The sequence below is a fragment of the Atractosteus spatula genome, chromosome 28, assembly GCF_055471065.1.
Source record: "Atractosteus spatula isolate fAtrSpa1 chromosome 28, fAtrSpa1.hap1, whole genome shotgun sequence".
Taxonomy (NCBI): domain Eukaryota; kingdom Metazoa; phylum Chordata; class Actinopteri; order Semionotiformes; family Lepisosteidae; genus Atractosteus; species Atractosteus spatula.
The window spans coordinates 3,551,576-3,566,457 of NC_142733.1; the positions used below are offsets into that span (position 1 = coordinate 3,551,576).

The window sequence follows — 14,882 nt, forward strand, 5'->3', positions numbered from 1 at the left end:
TTTTTCGTGAGTCACGAGTGTTTCCCTCCTTCGTAGGCCCTAACAGTTCCCTAGGCCCTAGGCGCTGTGCCTGCAGGGCCCAGTGGAAAATCCGGCACTGGCTGAGCCTGGGACACACCGGTAGGGTGAAAACCCAGCGAGTTACTACAGCGACTGCAGCCCTCTGAACGCGAGCAGCAAGAGGCAGGGGGATGAAACTAGTGCTGAAACAACACTCGCAAAAAAAAAACATCCTTCCAGAGACGCATGTGGGCGAGTGGAATTCTGCAGGACTCGGTGGCCCTCAAGAGCCCCTTTAAGGGAAGCACAGGCCGTGCCCAGTGCGCCGTGCGGCTCCTAGCGGGGGCACACCTCCTGCCCCGCCCCTCCCCGAGCTGCAGCGGGCGTGAAGGGGAGGCTGCGTGGCCCCGGGGTCGCACCGCAGCCACTCCTCCCCGGCGCTCGCACGCCCTACGGGAGAGCTTCTGCGGCTCCCGCGAGGCCAGCAGGGACAGCGCAGCGGACCGGCTTCCTCCCCAGCCGCCTCCCTCAACTGGCGTCTCCCACGCGCCGCGTTTCCGCCTCTTCCTCTTTCCATTAATCCTGCAGGCACGCGAGATGTACAAACACGCGCTGCAGATATTTTTCACGTGCAGATGACCCTTTTCCCCATTGCAATTATTCTACCATCATTACTCCAACAATTTCTTTATTTCATATCATTTTGAGAAGCTATTGTTTTTATAACAAAGACGGGGGGGGGGGGTGGCATAGTGGCGCAGTGGTCAACATTGCTGCCTTGCAGCGCTGATGTCCTGGGATCAATCCTGGGGTGCTGTCTGCGTGGAGTCTGCATGTTCTCCCCACATCCCTATGGCCTACTCCAGGTGCTCGAGTTCCCTCCCACAGTCCAAAGACATGTCCGCAAGTTAATTTGTTTCTGGGAAAACAGGCCCTGGTGTGAGGTGGCTCTCAGCTGGACTGGCGCCCCACCCAGGGTGTACCCTGCTTTGCTCCTGTTCCTTGCTGGGATAGACTCTGGCTGCCCTGTAACCTTGAACTGGAAGACCCGCTTAGAAAATGGAAGGATGGACATGAATAGGCTAACCTGTATCACAAAAAAAACAATACTTTAAGCACTTCACATCTTTATTTCTAATATTTGCATGCAGTGAGGAAGTGCCATTCTTTAACAAACTTATCTGTACTGTACTCCCATTTCTTCCTCCTTCTAATAAAATACTTTAATCCAGGTATCCAATCCATCCATTTGGGAGATGCCAATAAAAACATGTCTTCGTGAGGGCTGACAGAGGAAACGAGCACACCTTACACCCTGGGGAGAGCATGCAAACTCCACACAGAATATGCTCCAGGTCAGGATCAAACCCAGGACCCCAGAGCTCTGAAGGAACTGCCACACCCCTCACTGGCCTTAACCAATCAATACTCCTATTGTGATTATTAATAAGGGGGAAGAACATGATGCTAAAGCCACCACATCATTCCTCACATAGGTTTGCATTGTGCTGGAAAAGTTTAAGTTACTGCTTTTTTTTCTCATTTCCACACATGTATGATGCGGTTTTATAACTGAGCGGGACTTCCCCCAGCAGATTTACCGATTATGCCATAGAAGGGTCGAGACGATCAACCCACTCGAGGTCTAGTGGCAGAAAACAGCTGACCGCCCTCTTTTTCCCCATTTTGAAAAGCAAATGGACATCAGCTGCCAGACCCCTCCTCCATCTCCCTGTTTTCTTCTCCTCCTCCCCCACCTCTCCCCATTTGGTCTCTTCCCTCCTTCTCTGCGCAGTGACTTGAAAACAAAAAGCCTTTTCAAGCCAGGGCACCTCAGTGCCGCCCCACCACCACCACAAAGCTGTTCCTCTGGCCCCTTCCATGGAGCCGTAATTAATTTATCAGCTGACAAGGCAGGGCGGGTCAGGGGTCAGCTGGTTCCTGGCAGCTGTGACAGAAGAACCGACTCCACTTTTGTGGGTTTTTTTTTTGAGGGAAAAAGTCCGCCGGATCACGCTGGCTGTCGGACTGTAATCCTCTCGTGCACGTTCCCCTTCCCCCGGGTGGGCGGGCGGCGTGCACTTGCTTCAGAGCTCCCAGCTCTGTTGATGCACAGCTCCCGAGGGATTCAGAGGCGCAGCACGGAAGATCCGAGGCTGACATCCCCCAGAGAGCCCACCCGGGTCCGCCCTGAACTCGGCTGCTTGTGGGCATTTTTTTTTAAATGGAAAAATCGGGGGTGAAAAATCATTCACGATCCAGACGCTTTTCCATTTGCCAGGACCCATGTGTGGGTCTGCCACTTGTAGAGAACCCCAGTTCCACACAGGACCCCCGATTATTACAAAGGCTAAGCTCACGCGCTGAGGCCCCCCCCCCTCCCCCACAGCTGAAGCTCTGTGCAGTGCCAATGAATAATGAAACGCCATGAAGTTTGTCCGTCACAGACCCCAGCTCTCCTGAGCTGGCGTCATCGGAGAGCTGCACTGTCTGCCCACCAGCACGCTCCGCTGAGAGAGGCTGAGCTAGCTGGGGATAGAAGCCTGGGATTTTAATGACCATCAATGAAAATGTTTGCAACAAAGCTCAAAACAGCCAGTCCTTCTGCCTCGCAGGTCTCCTATCCCAGTACAGACCAGAACCAGCCCTGCTGGGAGTTTTGAGATCAGGACACAAAGGTACTAATGCAGCTGTCAAAAGTAATGCATTTTAAAGGGTCCTGTAATGGCAGACTAACCAAGCTTGGGATACAAAGGCATTTTTTTTTACCGTCATACAAAATCAATTCTGTACAGACCGACCCACCTTACCAACATAAAGTGGCAAAAATTTATAAAAATTCCAAACATTATCCTCCTGCTACAGGCTTTCATTGTGCAAGTAGAAATTTCCACAACACTCGCTTTCAGATACAGTCCTTGAGATATAGTTTCCAAATACTGAACGGACATGGATACGTTTGTTAGGCAGGCTATAGTGATGGGCAGAACACTATATATATATATTGGTGCAAAACTCTGAGACACGCAAAATCACCATTATAATACGGGTGGGAGGTACAAAGACACACCTGAAGTATCTGTTTATTCCTTCTGATGAATCGCATTACAAAAAAGGCACCGAGCCATAATGAAATGCCTGCGCTGACATTTTGTACTTCAAACAGTTTTTGAAAGCAAAGGCTAGTCAGAAACTAAATTCAGACCAATAGGTCTGGAGGGTAAAAAAAAAAAAAGGATTAAAAGTTTTAAAAAGTTGTGCTACATTGGAAAAATGGTTTTAAAAAAAACTCTTCACGCGTAAATGGAGTTTAATCCATTACAAAGAGATGACACAGCAGTTTGAGACCGATTCAGAGCCTTGGAGTCTTCACATCTTTAAGCATTGCTTTAATCAGAAGTTATAGCTGGTATGATTGAAGAATGAGAGAGGTAGATGGGCAAAGCTCAATAGCAACCTGGGGCTTATCTGAGCAGCACAGGTGGCAATATGGACAAAGCTCTATGAATCTTAGACATACTTCAAACATCCAGATAATCACGTTTAATTTGTTCTGTTACTGCCACAGCTCGCCCAGCCCTGCGTTAAACACAACCCTGCTGGAGCTGGATTCTAATCCAAAAGGGAACTGAAACTCGAATGAAGTAAAGAGGTTAACTTACATTATGCAAAAGTATTTCATGTTTCTCCCATTCCCACAGCACGCAAGCAACACGCTTGCCGGGTGAGGACAGGTTTTGCAGAACAGAGTTGCAAATTCCGATCAACTTAAGTTACTGAAATCAGTCAGACAAAAAAATACCAACTGCACCAAAAGCAACAATGAAGTTCACTTATCTACCAAATGGTCTGTGAATTCAGATAAGGGCAGAGTTCAGGACAGTGTTATTCCTCAAGAGGCTTGAGCAGGCCAAAAGCACATTATGACTAATGGCACTGATGTCTACCTGAGAATAACAAGGAAGTCAAGAGGCTAACTAAAATATTAAATTTTTAGGCCCAAACTCTGTGCCTTGTTTTTAAGCAAAATACACGTTTTTGGTACAACAGTGAATGCAATGCTGACAGTGGTTAACAAGCAATTGGCTTAAAAAATTTCCATTCCAGTATACCAGTAAAATGCAGTTGTACAGATGCATGCCAGAGGCTGCTCAAGAATGACTTGTACACAATCTCTGCCCATTGAAGCTCAAACGAGCAGATAGACAAACAATGGTGCTCATCCAGCCTGACAAGGACAGCAGGGTTGAATTCTCTGGCAGGGGAACATACAGTATGTTCTCTGCACTGCAAGCAACAGCACACATTCACCACGCCTGCTGCCGGACCCAACGAGAGAGGTCACTCCTGTGTCAATTAATGAGTCCACTGGGCTCCTGTTGACCGCTGATCACTTCTGCTGCTGGATTTTAAGGGCAATATACATCTGCGAGGCCTAATCAGCTTTTTGTTGTTTTTTTTTTTTTAAGAGTGCAGGCTGAATGGGAGGAGGTGAAAAGAAAATCTTTAAGATCTGATGTTTAAACAGGAAAACTTGTTTTTTTGTTTACTGCAGTTATCTAATCTTTTCGGCCCCTGCAGTGATTAAACAAGCACCGGCTCCTAAAAAGTGCCCCCCCCCCCACCCATCCCCAAAAGAATGCCATTTCTCATGAGAATTTCATTCTTCTAGACCGAATTAAAATGCTGCCGGGAAATTTAGTTTTCTTTTCGACATTTTCTGCAGCGAGTGGCAACAGCACCCAGAGAGGCTGACTGGCTGGCACAGATCCAGGGAAGAGGATTTCATTTCCTGAAAACAACAGCCTTGAGCTAGAATATGCCTTAGGGTTGGTTACAGCTCATTGAGAATGAGCAGCGAGGAACAATTCTACTGGTTTGAGCCTTGAAAAAAGTAAGACAATGCAATAACAAAAACAAACCTAAAATCTCGACAGCAGGAAGTACACAGGCTGTTGCTTGCTCCTATTACAATTCAGGCGTTATGAAAAACACATCTTTACTAACATCAGCAAGCAAAAAGGAGCTTTCTCCCCAACACCGCAGCACTAAACTATGACACTTAAAAAAAAAAACAGGGATACTTTTTGGCTAATCACCACCCCCTCCCACACACACCAAACATGTCCCTCTTCAAATCACATGACAGCCAGAACCTGTTGCTACACTCCAGCAGTGACCAGAACAAGTTTTTAATAATTGCACACAGTCACAATGACAAACTCCGACATGCTGAGATCTAATTATTCCGACTTCAGCCATTATTCCACAGTGTGAAGGGCCAAGCAGTGGTGCCCGAGTGCCAGTAGATGGACAGGAAACTTGTCCCATTGCTGCAGAGATGCACTGCTCTTCTTAAGACGTATTGGCTCAAGAGAGGACAACCTTGGCTCCCCAACACAACAGCATTCTGTTTCATTCTTAATCCTTGTTGAAACAATCAAGGGGCAATTAAGCAAGGATCTGATGTCTAGCCATTGAATGAACTGGAAGGGGTCAAGTCACCCACCAGCCTGCCTCTAGTCCATCCATAGCCATCTGCACCCAAACCCAGCAGCAAATCGCCCAGTCAGAGCCAAGTAAGGTTAAACGATGCTTACCCCTTGGTTTCCAGTAAATCGGATTGTTGGCTGTGCAGACAGCAGGGTCTGGAAAAGGAAAAAAAAAAAAGATAGTTTAATGGTGGTAGCAATGCTGCTAGTGAGACAGAGCAAGGAGTGAGGCAGGAAGGACCTGATTCATGACAAGATGGACTCTATTGCTAGGCAACCACCCGCTGAGGGCAAGAGGAAACCATTGGGAATGAGCCTTGTCCCCCAGTTCCCGTCACAGAGCGTTCACCACAAATCCAGGGCACACGACTGTGTTTAGACCAGAGGGCATCATTACCTGCTCAGAAGAACTTTCCAGTCTTATTTCAAAGCAGGCCTTTGGAACGACTCCTTCATCACACTCGCAAGTGGAAATGACCAGCTAATTAAATGGTGGTGGGACCCCCCGAGTCCTGAGACAAAGTCGAATCCCCATTCTGCCCCTTTCAGCCTCCTCTGCCCCAGTCTGGCTGAAAAGCCAAGGGAGAAGCAACCGAAATGCACCACACTACACTTTCCCTGAAAACAAAGCCACCGACACACTGTAAAGCCAATGGCAATGGCCAACACTGGACCCCCGTGACCCATAACCCAGCAAGGGTTACATAACTTGCTCCTGATCTAAAATAATTTCATGACCGCTAAAAGCAGGCGAGTAGTTCAGTTGGGCAGCTTAGGGATCGCTCGAAATGAAAACACCAGCACCTCCGTGGCTCTCAAAGACAACTAAGGGCCATTCCTGACTTTTCTGAACAGATTAGATTACAATGAGACCAAACCTTACAGTATATACCCAGTCTTACACATTGATGATTTAAGGGGGACCCGTAAACTCTGCTGGATTGCAGCTCTCCAGAACCAGGGGTAGCCACCACTGAGCCTGAGGTTTTACTGCTCTCACTAGTCTAGGGGTCTCATACTCCGCTCCTGAGGGGTCTTCTCACGTCTAGCTGTTGATTCAACATGAACAGTCAATTAAACAACCCGATTATTTTCTAAATTAGACAGATGGGATTTTCTTAAAGTCCGCGACCGCTGATTACACAAGACACTCGCTTGAATAACAGTACGCAAAAAATCACCTCGAAGCCCAAAGAGATGCGTTTCTATTCTGCAGCTAATTAATACAGCAATTATGTAACTGGAAATGTACTTGGAACAAGACACTAGGCTCTCCAAGGAACTGAGACCTCTGCACTAGGCTCTGAAACAGTCCTCAGGGTCTTCCAATTCAAGACGCTTCTAATTGGTCCCATCAGTTAGACAACGCGGGTTTCTTAATCCAAGTAATGTGTGACCCAGGAATGCTTTATCCTGGGAGTACCCAAGAAGCCTCTTTAATATAATTTAGCCCATTCACGTCGCCATTGATTTTAAGCTGGTGTAGCCCGACTACTGCACCAGAGGAGGTAAGATCAGGGCAGAAGACACCCTCAGTGAGACTGGATCAACTGAGACTACATGACAGTGGGCTCACAGGAACCCCACAGGTTAAATTCATTAAATGAAATCCCTCGCATTTCAGCAAACTCCTAGCTCATAAAACTCCTAGGAAAAACTTGCGTTCTTTTTGGGGATGGTGAAAAGACTTAAGGTATGATTACAGAAAACCGAACAAGAACAGGTTAGCTCTGGAACTGCTAGAAACTCCAGGGGATATTAAAAAACAAAACAAGAACGTGCTGGGTGCTAATGAGCGTTATGCAAAAGATTCAATTTATTTTGGCTCAGGGTAACTACCTGAGATTTTCTTTATGGAAAACTTTCTAGCAATGTTAAACGTGGCGCTATAATTACGATTTCCGAGTTACGCTTTGCCAACCATCAGCTTTTTTTCGTTAAAAAGGCTTCTACTTTGCATATCCTTCCCACGTTTCAAACACGCAGTCGGTGAAGGACGCTGGCCATTTATCTTTAGAGAGCCGCTATGCTTATTTGCGTTTTAATATTCCAGCAGCTCCGAGACAGCCTTGGTTTAAACACGCTGGCAGCGCCCCACCGCCCCCCTTCCCACATGCCGCAGGTGATAGCTAAGGACTTGGATCAAGCGCGGACAAGCGCCGGCACAGACAAAGGCGGAGGGAGATAATAGCTCCTGCCTTGCACTAAATAAAAGCCCTTATAAATGTCATCGGAGACGTAGAGGACCTTGCTCCCAGAACTCAATTACTTTTATGCACATACACATTCCCAATCGGGCCTGGCGTTTACCCTGGCCCCGCTCCAGCGCTAACGTAACTGCCAGGCTATGCTCCTGCTGTTGTTTGGGAAGCACAGCACACGGATCAGATGCACAAGTCATTACATAATCTCAGCCCGAGCAGAGCTGAAGTGAGCCACGCAGAGAGGCCAAGGGCGGAGGATTGTTAACAAACTGCCCCCAGGTTCCCCTACTAGCTCCATCCCTCTCGGCCTCTCTCTTGCTCCGCAGGTCTAGAGAAACAAAACCGGCAGCCGTGCATAGAAGATGCTTTACAAAAAAATATTTAAAAAAGCAAAGCTGATGCTGCTGGGCTAAACCTCTCCCTTTCGCCGACATTCTTAAACGGGGAATGTTGCTCTTCGCTTGGTTTTACACATTTACATCCGCAACAAACAGAGACAAAGTGAGCCCTGGGAAAGAAAGAAAACCAACATGGATATCTTCCCAGGGCAAACGCTGATCAATGGGTATTTGCGGGGGAATTTACATTGTTGCGAGGCTGCATGTCAACAGCCAGTGGGAAACGTGTTAACCTGCAGGGGCTCCGAGGTGGGCGCTGGCCTGTGGGCCCTTCAGACCAGAAGGGTGTCAGTCAAGTCTGGAGGCTAGTGTGCAGCTCTGACAGTGAAACGTCAAGCGCCAGCGGGCCAGGGAGCCCCTGACGGAACAGACCCAAGACAGGGACAGAGGTGCGAGCTTGCGTGCGTGGCGCATTTCAGCCTCATCCTAGCTTCCCTCACCCTTCAAAACGTAAAAATTAAATTAGAAAATCGTAGAAGTGACGGATGTCAGTGATAAAAGCAGTGGATCCCTGAGAAATACGTTCAAGTGCCCCACACTGAAATGGCTCCATACTGGGCTCACTAGGGCCTTCCATAAATACTAACTGAAACCATTACTCTTAAAATACAATCTTCGCTAACCTGACCTAGCGACCCACACATTTAAGTCTTGAGCATGCTACCGTTTTCACAAACCCTACAGCACGGCTCAGCCTGACAATCCACACTTCCATCCTGCTGCTGTCCCTCAGATACCCGTTTAAACTCAAAATATTGACATCACTACCGTACACAGACATCAGGAAGCTCTCCTAACCCTAACTGCATGATTCCATTTTAAGGCGTCTGGCATCACAGGAATCCTATTGTTTTTCTTTGGGTACCATAATGGGAAGATAACCTGCCTTGACCAGTTTTACTATATTCTACCCATGATGCCTGCTCCCTGTTCCCCACCTTAAACAAGTGGACGTTAAGCATTTTCGAAAGACATCCAGAAAAATAAAGGCTTTCCTTCAAGGTAATCTGGATGCAGTCAAGGCATACTTAGGGAACTTTCAACCCTGTCCCCAGCATCTTAATGTTAATCTGGACACCCTCAATTTAACACGTTAATACTTTGGATTACTTTGGTAGCGGATCCCATGCTGGCTATGATGGTGTCACTGTTGCTCCCTTCAGCTAGAAATCCTGATTATTCATCCCTGAAGAGCCAATGAGCTCAGCAGGCCGGCCCTGCTGAAAAGCACTGCTGGTGTCCCATCGCGATGCAGAAGCTTCTCGTCATGACAGGAGTCCTATATAGACAGGGAGAACAATGCCTGGTGCACTGATACAGCAGCAGAGAACTGCTAATGCGACAATATGCAGAGCACCTCCATAAAGAAGGGGCTTCACATTTAAATGGCTCCTGGATCTCTGTATACTTTCTGCAAAGTTGACACCCAGAAGACTCCAGCGAGGAATGGGGTTAAGGACCACTGAGAAAACGCAACAATGAAATAAGACACTGCAGAACAAAAATGTAAAGACACACTGATCTGGTCATAAGCTCCGTTTTATAGATCAGCAAAATTGTATACCACTTGGTTGCTAAAAAAATGCAGGCTGTAATCTTTACTTGATGATATAAGCTCCTATACTATGCAGGAAACAAAAACTTGATGAACTCTGAATTGCTATATAAAAATCAATTACTCAACTGTCTTGCTTTCTGGAGTGATTGACAACCCTCAGTACAATTCAAAAAAGGTCTGTGAACAGCAAATCAGTTTTCAAGGGGCTTTAAAAAAAAAAACTACTGCAAATCCCTGCACAGTGTTGGAGATAACAGGTACATCTCAGCATTATGTCCAACTTGGCCAGTTCTAGGGGGATGTAAAAGTTTTGATCCCAGCTGCTGAACTTCTGTCCCACCACGCGAGATGGGGCATCACCATTTACACTCCCCTCCCTCCAAGCACAGACCAGAGTGCAGCCCTCAGCCTGTTCGCTTGAATGGGCTGCTGACATGCCATTATTCTCCGGGACTGCAGCCCAGAAACTTCCACAGAGCCAACCTGAGGACAGGCCACCGCTCGGTCGCGAGGCAGCGTGGCCGTGGAAAATCACAGGAGTGCCTAAACCGCGTGGGCCCGTGGGGTCTGGGTCAGCAGTGCGGCAGAGCTACCGACCTGATGCTCCCATGAGAAAAAAAATAGTTCCCCTACCACCACCATAAAATAACCTTGAAAATAAAAAAAAAAATCACCCGGAAAACAGCTTTCTTAAACTGTGATCAGAAAATTACTGCACATGCTGAGCAGTGGGGCTTCGTCTATGAATCAGTGTTCTGCAAGAAGCTTTCTCAGCTAGTTTTGAAAGGGAATGAATGAATACATCTGCAATAAAACCGTAAACAGGGGGTGTATAAGGACGGGTTAAATGCTCCACCAGATTTCAAGAGTATCTCTCCACTATGCAACAGGCTCAGGTTTGAATATGTCATTTCGAGAATTTGTCACGATGCACTTTCAGTACAAGTTCGGAGGGGAAAAGATAGATATGTTTAATGAATGTTTAACAGCCAGCTCCCTGAGGTTATGATCACCACAGTTTACGTAACTCATTAGGCATTTAAAACTGTTCATATGCAAGGTAAACTCTAAATCCCTCTAGTACATGAAGAGGAACATTCTTATTTCCCCTGTCAAAGCCAGGCCATAAGATTTTACATCTGTCTGCTCCTTAATTATTTATTGGACTGAATTTTCTATTTTTAGCGTTACACTCTGCCTGGATTACCGTCCTGCAGTGGAATGGACTTAAATAGTCAAGCCCAGCTCCCCGTCCTGCCTATGAGCATCTCTGTATCAATGACTAAGAGACATGCAAACGTGTATTAGCAGAGTCAGGTTTTAACTATGCTGGGGGCAGGGCACTCCAGAGAGAAGCCGAAAATCCCATCATTCATTGAAAAACTCAACACCTACATCGATCAACTTTTCTACAGACAAGTTGAGGCTTTTGTTAAGGAAAAAGAAGATGGGGAAGCATGGTGCTGTACTGCTGTTAAGCTTTAGGAAAAATAATGCTGCTGGAGAAAATCAAATTAACCCTGCCTCCCACCCACTCCTCTCCAAGCTTTGTGAAATGCTGCCTCAAAAGAACTAAGGGGAGATGCAGGGAAGAAAAACTAAATACAGGCATAAATTCCAGAAAGTGCAGTGGTGCATAAAGCACTTTAACTTGTATAAATATAATGCATGGATATCTTTTTTGGAAATGCATACTGGAAAGCTGCTTGTCACTAAAGGTTAACGCACGGGTCCCTGTCTCACTCGCTGTACTGTACCAACACAGCTACAGGAATAGTAGCTCAATGTTCCCTAATGCAAAGAGGGAGGGGGGGGGACTAAACATTAAATGTCGAAGCACGGTGCCAATGCTTCCCAAACCGGAGCCAAAAAAAGCCAGTGTTTGAGACGTGCTTCAAACACTGGCAGCCCAAGTGCAGAGGAGTTAAGCACAGGGTTAACGTCGGGAAAAGGAGACTGAATGAAATTTAAGAATCCCTCGGAGAGCACATGGGGTGGAGGGGAGAAGGGTGCATCTTCCTCAGCACATAAATCAAGACCGTTCACTAAGTACTTGAGGGAACAGACTGTGACCATTCCAACAGTCATCTTACTCACAAAACCGAACACAAAGACAGCAAGTCATTCGGTTACCAGGGTGGGTATCAATAATACATACGTATTGCAATTCAAAGCTGAAGAACCTTGCAATAAAGGATCCTTTGTGTACAGTTAACATCCAATATAAAGTCAGATCTAAACTGTTTACAAAAGGAATGAGTCTCCCATGCTGGATGACAATACCAATAAAAACGGAAAGCAACACAATTGGATCCTTCACATTATTTCTCACCTGAACATTGCTTTTGTCTGAGATGCAAACACACAGCTGAAACGTTTTTGCCAAATCACTGTCTTGAACAGTGATGAGCCAACCAAAAACAACCATTTTAAAGGGAAAGGAGCTAGAATTGATGGCTTTTTGCTGTAGCGCTCCTGAGCTCAATTCATGCGATTTCATAATAAAAACATGCGATCATCAACCCTAAATGATAAATTTAGGTATTAATACAATTATCTACCATGAAATAAACCAAACTCTATATTAGTCTAGTCCAGAGGTGATCCAGTTAAATTCTGTAGAGGAGGAACTGCTCCCTGTTACCTCAGATCACAACACTGGAACTGAAGTTGTAACCTGAACTGTTTATATTTCAGCTCGGTACAGTACAGCGAATTACACCTCATTTTCACTTGGCTTTATGAACAGTGCTGACAGCACACAGTGTTACAGCAAGACTGCTTCCACACCCAGAGGATACCACATGAGCCTAGGGCTACTGTAAGAATTAAAACAAGATTTCAAGGTGAACACACTAAATAATGTGTTTTAGCTCTAAGGGAGACAAAAACGAACAAACCCAAACAATTGTAAAACTATCTAGGCCTCACCAAATGCTTTTGTGTCACGGCTATAAATATTCTTTTGCAATGACAATCTGCATCAGGCCCTGCAGGATGCACACAGCCAAGAACACAGGGGTGTCAACTGATGCCTGTTCCATTGTTTTCCTTGCGATTTGCACATGCCATCGTCAAAGCTGTTCGCTCCCTTCCAGCACGTGCTTCAATCACAGGCAGTGCTGCAAATACGGGTGCAAGTTTTAAAGATGGGCCAGGCAAGAAGCAATGGACAGACTAAGGCTCAACAGATACTGGGAAGCTGCGCTTTAAATCTTCAGCAGCCGTATCACCCTGCAGCTCCCAGCTGGCAGCCCAATGGAGCCCAGCAGGTCTGAGCCTGGTCAGTACCTGGATTGGAGACTCCTGGGAAAAACTAAGGTTGCTGCTGGAAGTGGTGTTAGTGGGACAAGTCGGGGTCTTTCACCCCACAGTCTGTGTGGGTCCTAATGCCCCAGTACAGTGACGGGGACACTATACAGTACTGTAAAATAGGCTCCATCCTTTGGATGAGACAAAACCAAGGTCCTGTGGTCATTAAAAATCCCAGGGCGTTTCTTGAAAAGAGCAGGGGTGTAGCCCTGGTGTCCTGGCCAAATTTCCCCCTGGCCTTTACCAGTCATGGCCTCCTAATAACCCCCATCTCTGAACTGGCTTCATCACTCTGCTCTCCTCCTCACTGAGAGCTGGTGTGTGGGGAGCGGACTGGTGAATTATGGCTGCCGTCACACCATCGAGGTGGGGCTGCACACCGGTGCTGATGGAGGGGAGTCCCCATTACCTGTGAAAAGCTTTGAGTGGAGTGTCCAGAAAAGTGCTATACAAGTGTAAGGAGTTGCTATTATTAATTAAATCTGTCTGGTGCTGGTGGTGCAAACTCAAGAGCACGACCACCAGGTCTCTTACGGTTACATCATAGCCAGGCTCGAACAAAACCGCCTTCCCCCAAGAAGACCACTTTGGGTTAACATCCCAATCTAGAACTCACAAGGTACTGTCAGACTGCTACTAAACATGACTCCAATATCAGCTGTGGCTCAGCCTCCACCCCCCCTCCCTGGGTACATTCCATTGCTGTCAGGCTTTTCCATCTGCATTGACAGCCTGGCAGCATGAGTGCTGAACCTGCAGGAACGCAGTAGTTCTGTAAGCAGGCACAGAGAAAGACTTTCTATAACCCCCGTTTTTGCTGCTGAGGGACATTGTAAACACTTAGGCATTATGTCTGACTATAGTGCAGGTCACCCTTTTTACTTCATTTTTGTGCGTGGATTCAGCATGCATTGTAAAAACACAAGACAGCAGCTGTGGTGAAGGCAAGACCTACAAGGCAGAACTAAAGACATCTATCTCTGCACAGAAGGCTCTGTCCTGCTTTGTATACTCTCTGTGCTGCAAATTCTACAGAAACCCGCCTTGCAGGGATCCACATAGCTTTAACTTGGCACTGTACCTGGACAAAAAAAAAAAAAGTCAAGGGTTTGCCTGCTCGCCACCAAGATTTTGAGGTCAATACATGTATTCAGCAGTTTATAAAAAAAGAGTACTATTTTAAGTTAAGTAAACGCCGCATATATTAGTTTGACTGCCGCAACAGGATCAGCCAACATTTTTATTAACCTACTCATGTCATTTTCGCAGAGCTAAGCCGAGAACACTGCACTTCTGCCACATGACTGGATCTACATTCAGATTCAAGTCTTGGGGCAGGGGGGCAGCTCAGGAGCTGTAATGCTCCCCTCCAGTACGTCCCCTGTGCAGCTCTGGAAGTGGCTGGGCTACAGGTGTGTGCATTCCCGACTGCCGGAGCCAGACAGCAGGAACCTCCCTGCGCACCCAAGTGAGACCCAACAGCAGTGAACTGTCCGCAGCCACCCTGCCCTCGCTGTGGGCCTGTGGGGGACCCAAGCCACTGTGCAGCAGTGACCCTTAAAACCAGTCCGGCTTCTAGTCCGATAAAGGATGCACCAACACTTACCAGCTCTGACTTCGTTATGTGCACATCAAAATAAATGAGCCATTTACCCATTTTTACTCTTAAATCCTAAGGCATAAAGTGTCAACTTTTATGTCCTGGACTACAGTGGGGGGTCCTTTCTGCTTCATCTCCAAACTGGCCAGCTATTTATAGCCAGTGATGCCGCCAAGCTGATGATATTTAAAGAGCAGAACGGGTCACAGTCGTGTCCAACGCCATATTCATCCCTGCTCGTGTCCTCCCTTTTGTCACATTTTTCCACACTCCAAGCACACTCGCTGCCACATACACACTGTCAAGCTGCATTAGGAA

At 46.8% G+C, this 14,882-nt stretch overlaps 1 protein-coding gene across 1 annotated transcript in view; it reads right to left on the reverse strand.

Moving 5' to 3' along the window:
- ell (elongation factor RNA polymerase II) overlaps window positions 1-14,882 on the reverse strand; it is a 52,475-nt gene that overhangs the window by 26,025 nt on the left and 11,568 nt on the right. The window contains exon 2 of the mRNA XM_088907901.1: window positions 5,601-5,648. Coding sequence (XP_088764027.1) covers window positions 5,601-5,648 — 48 coding nt within the window. The remainder of the gene's footprint in view (window positions 1-5,600; window positions 5,649-14,882) is intronic.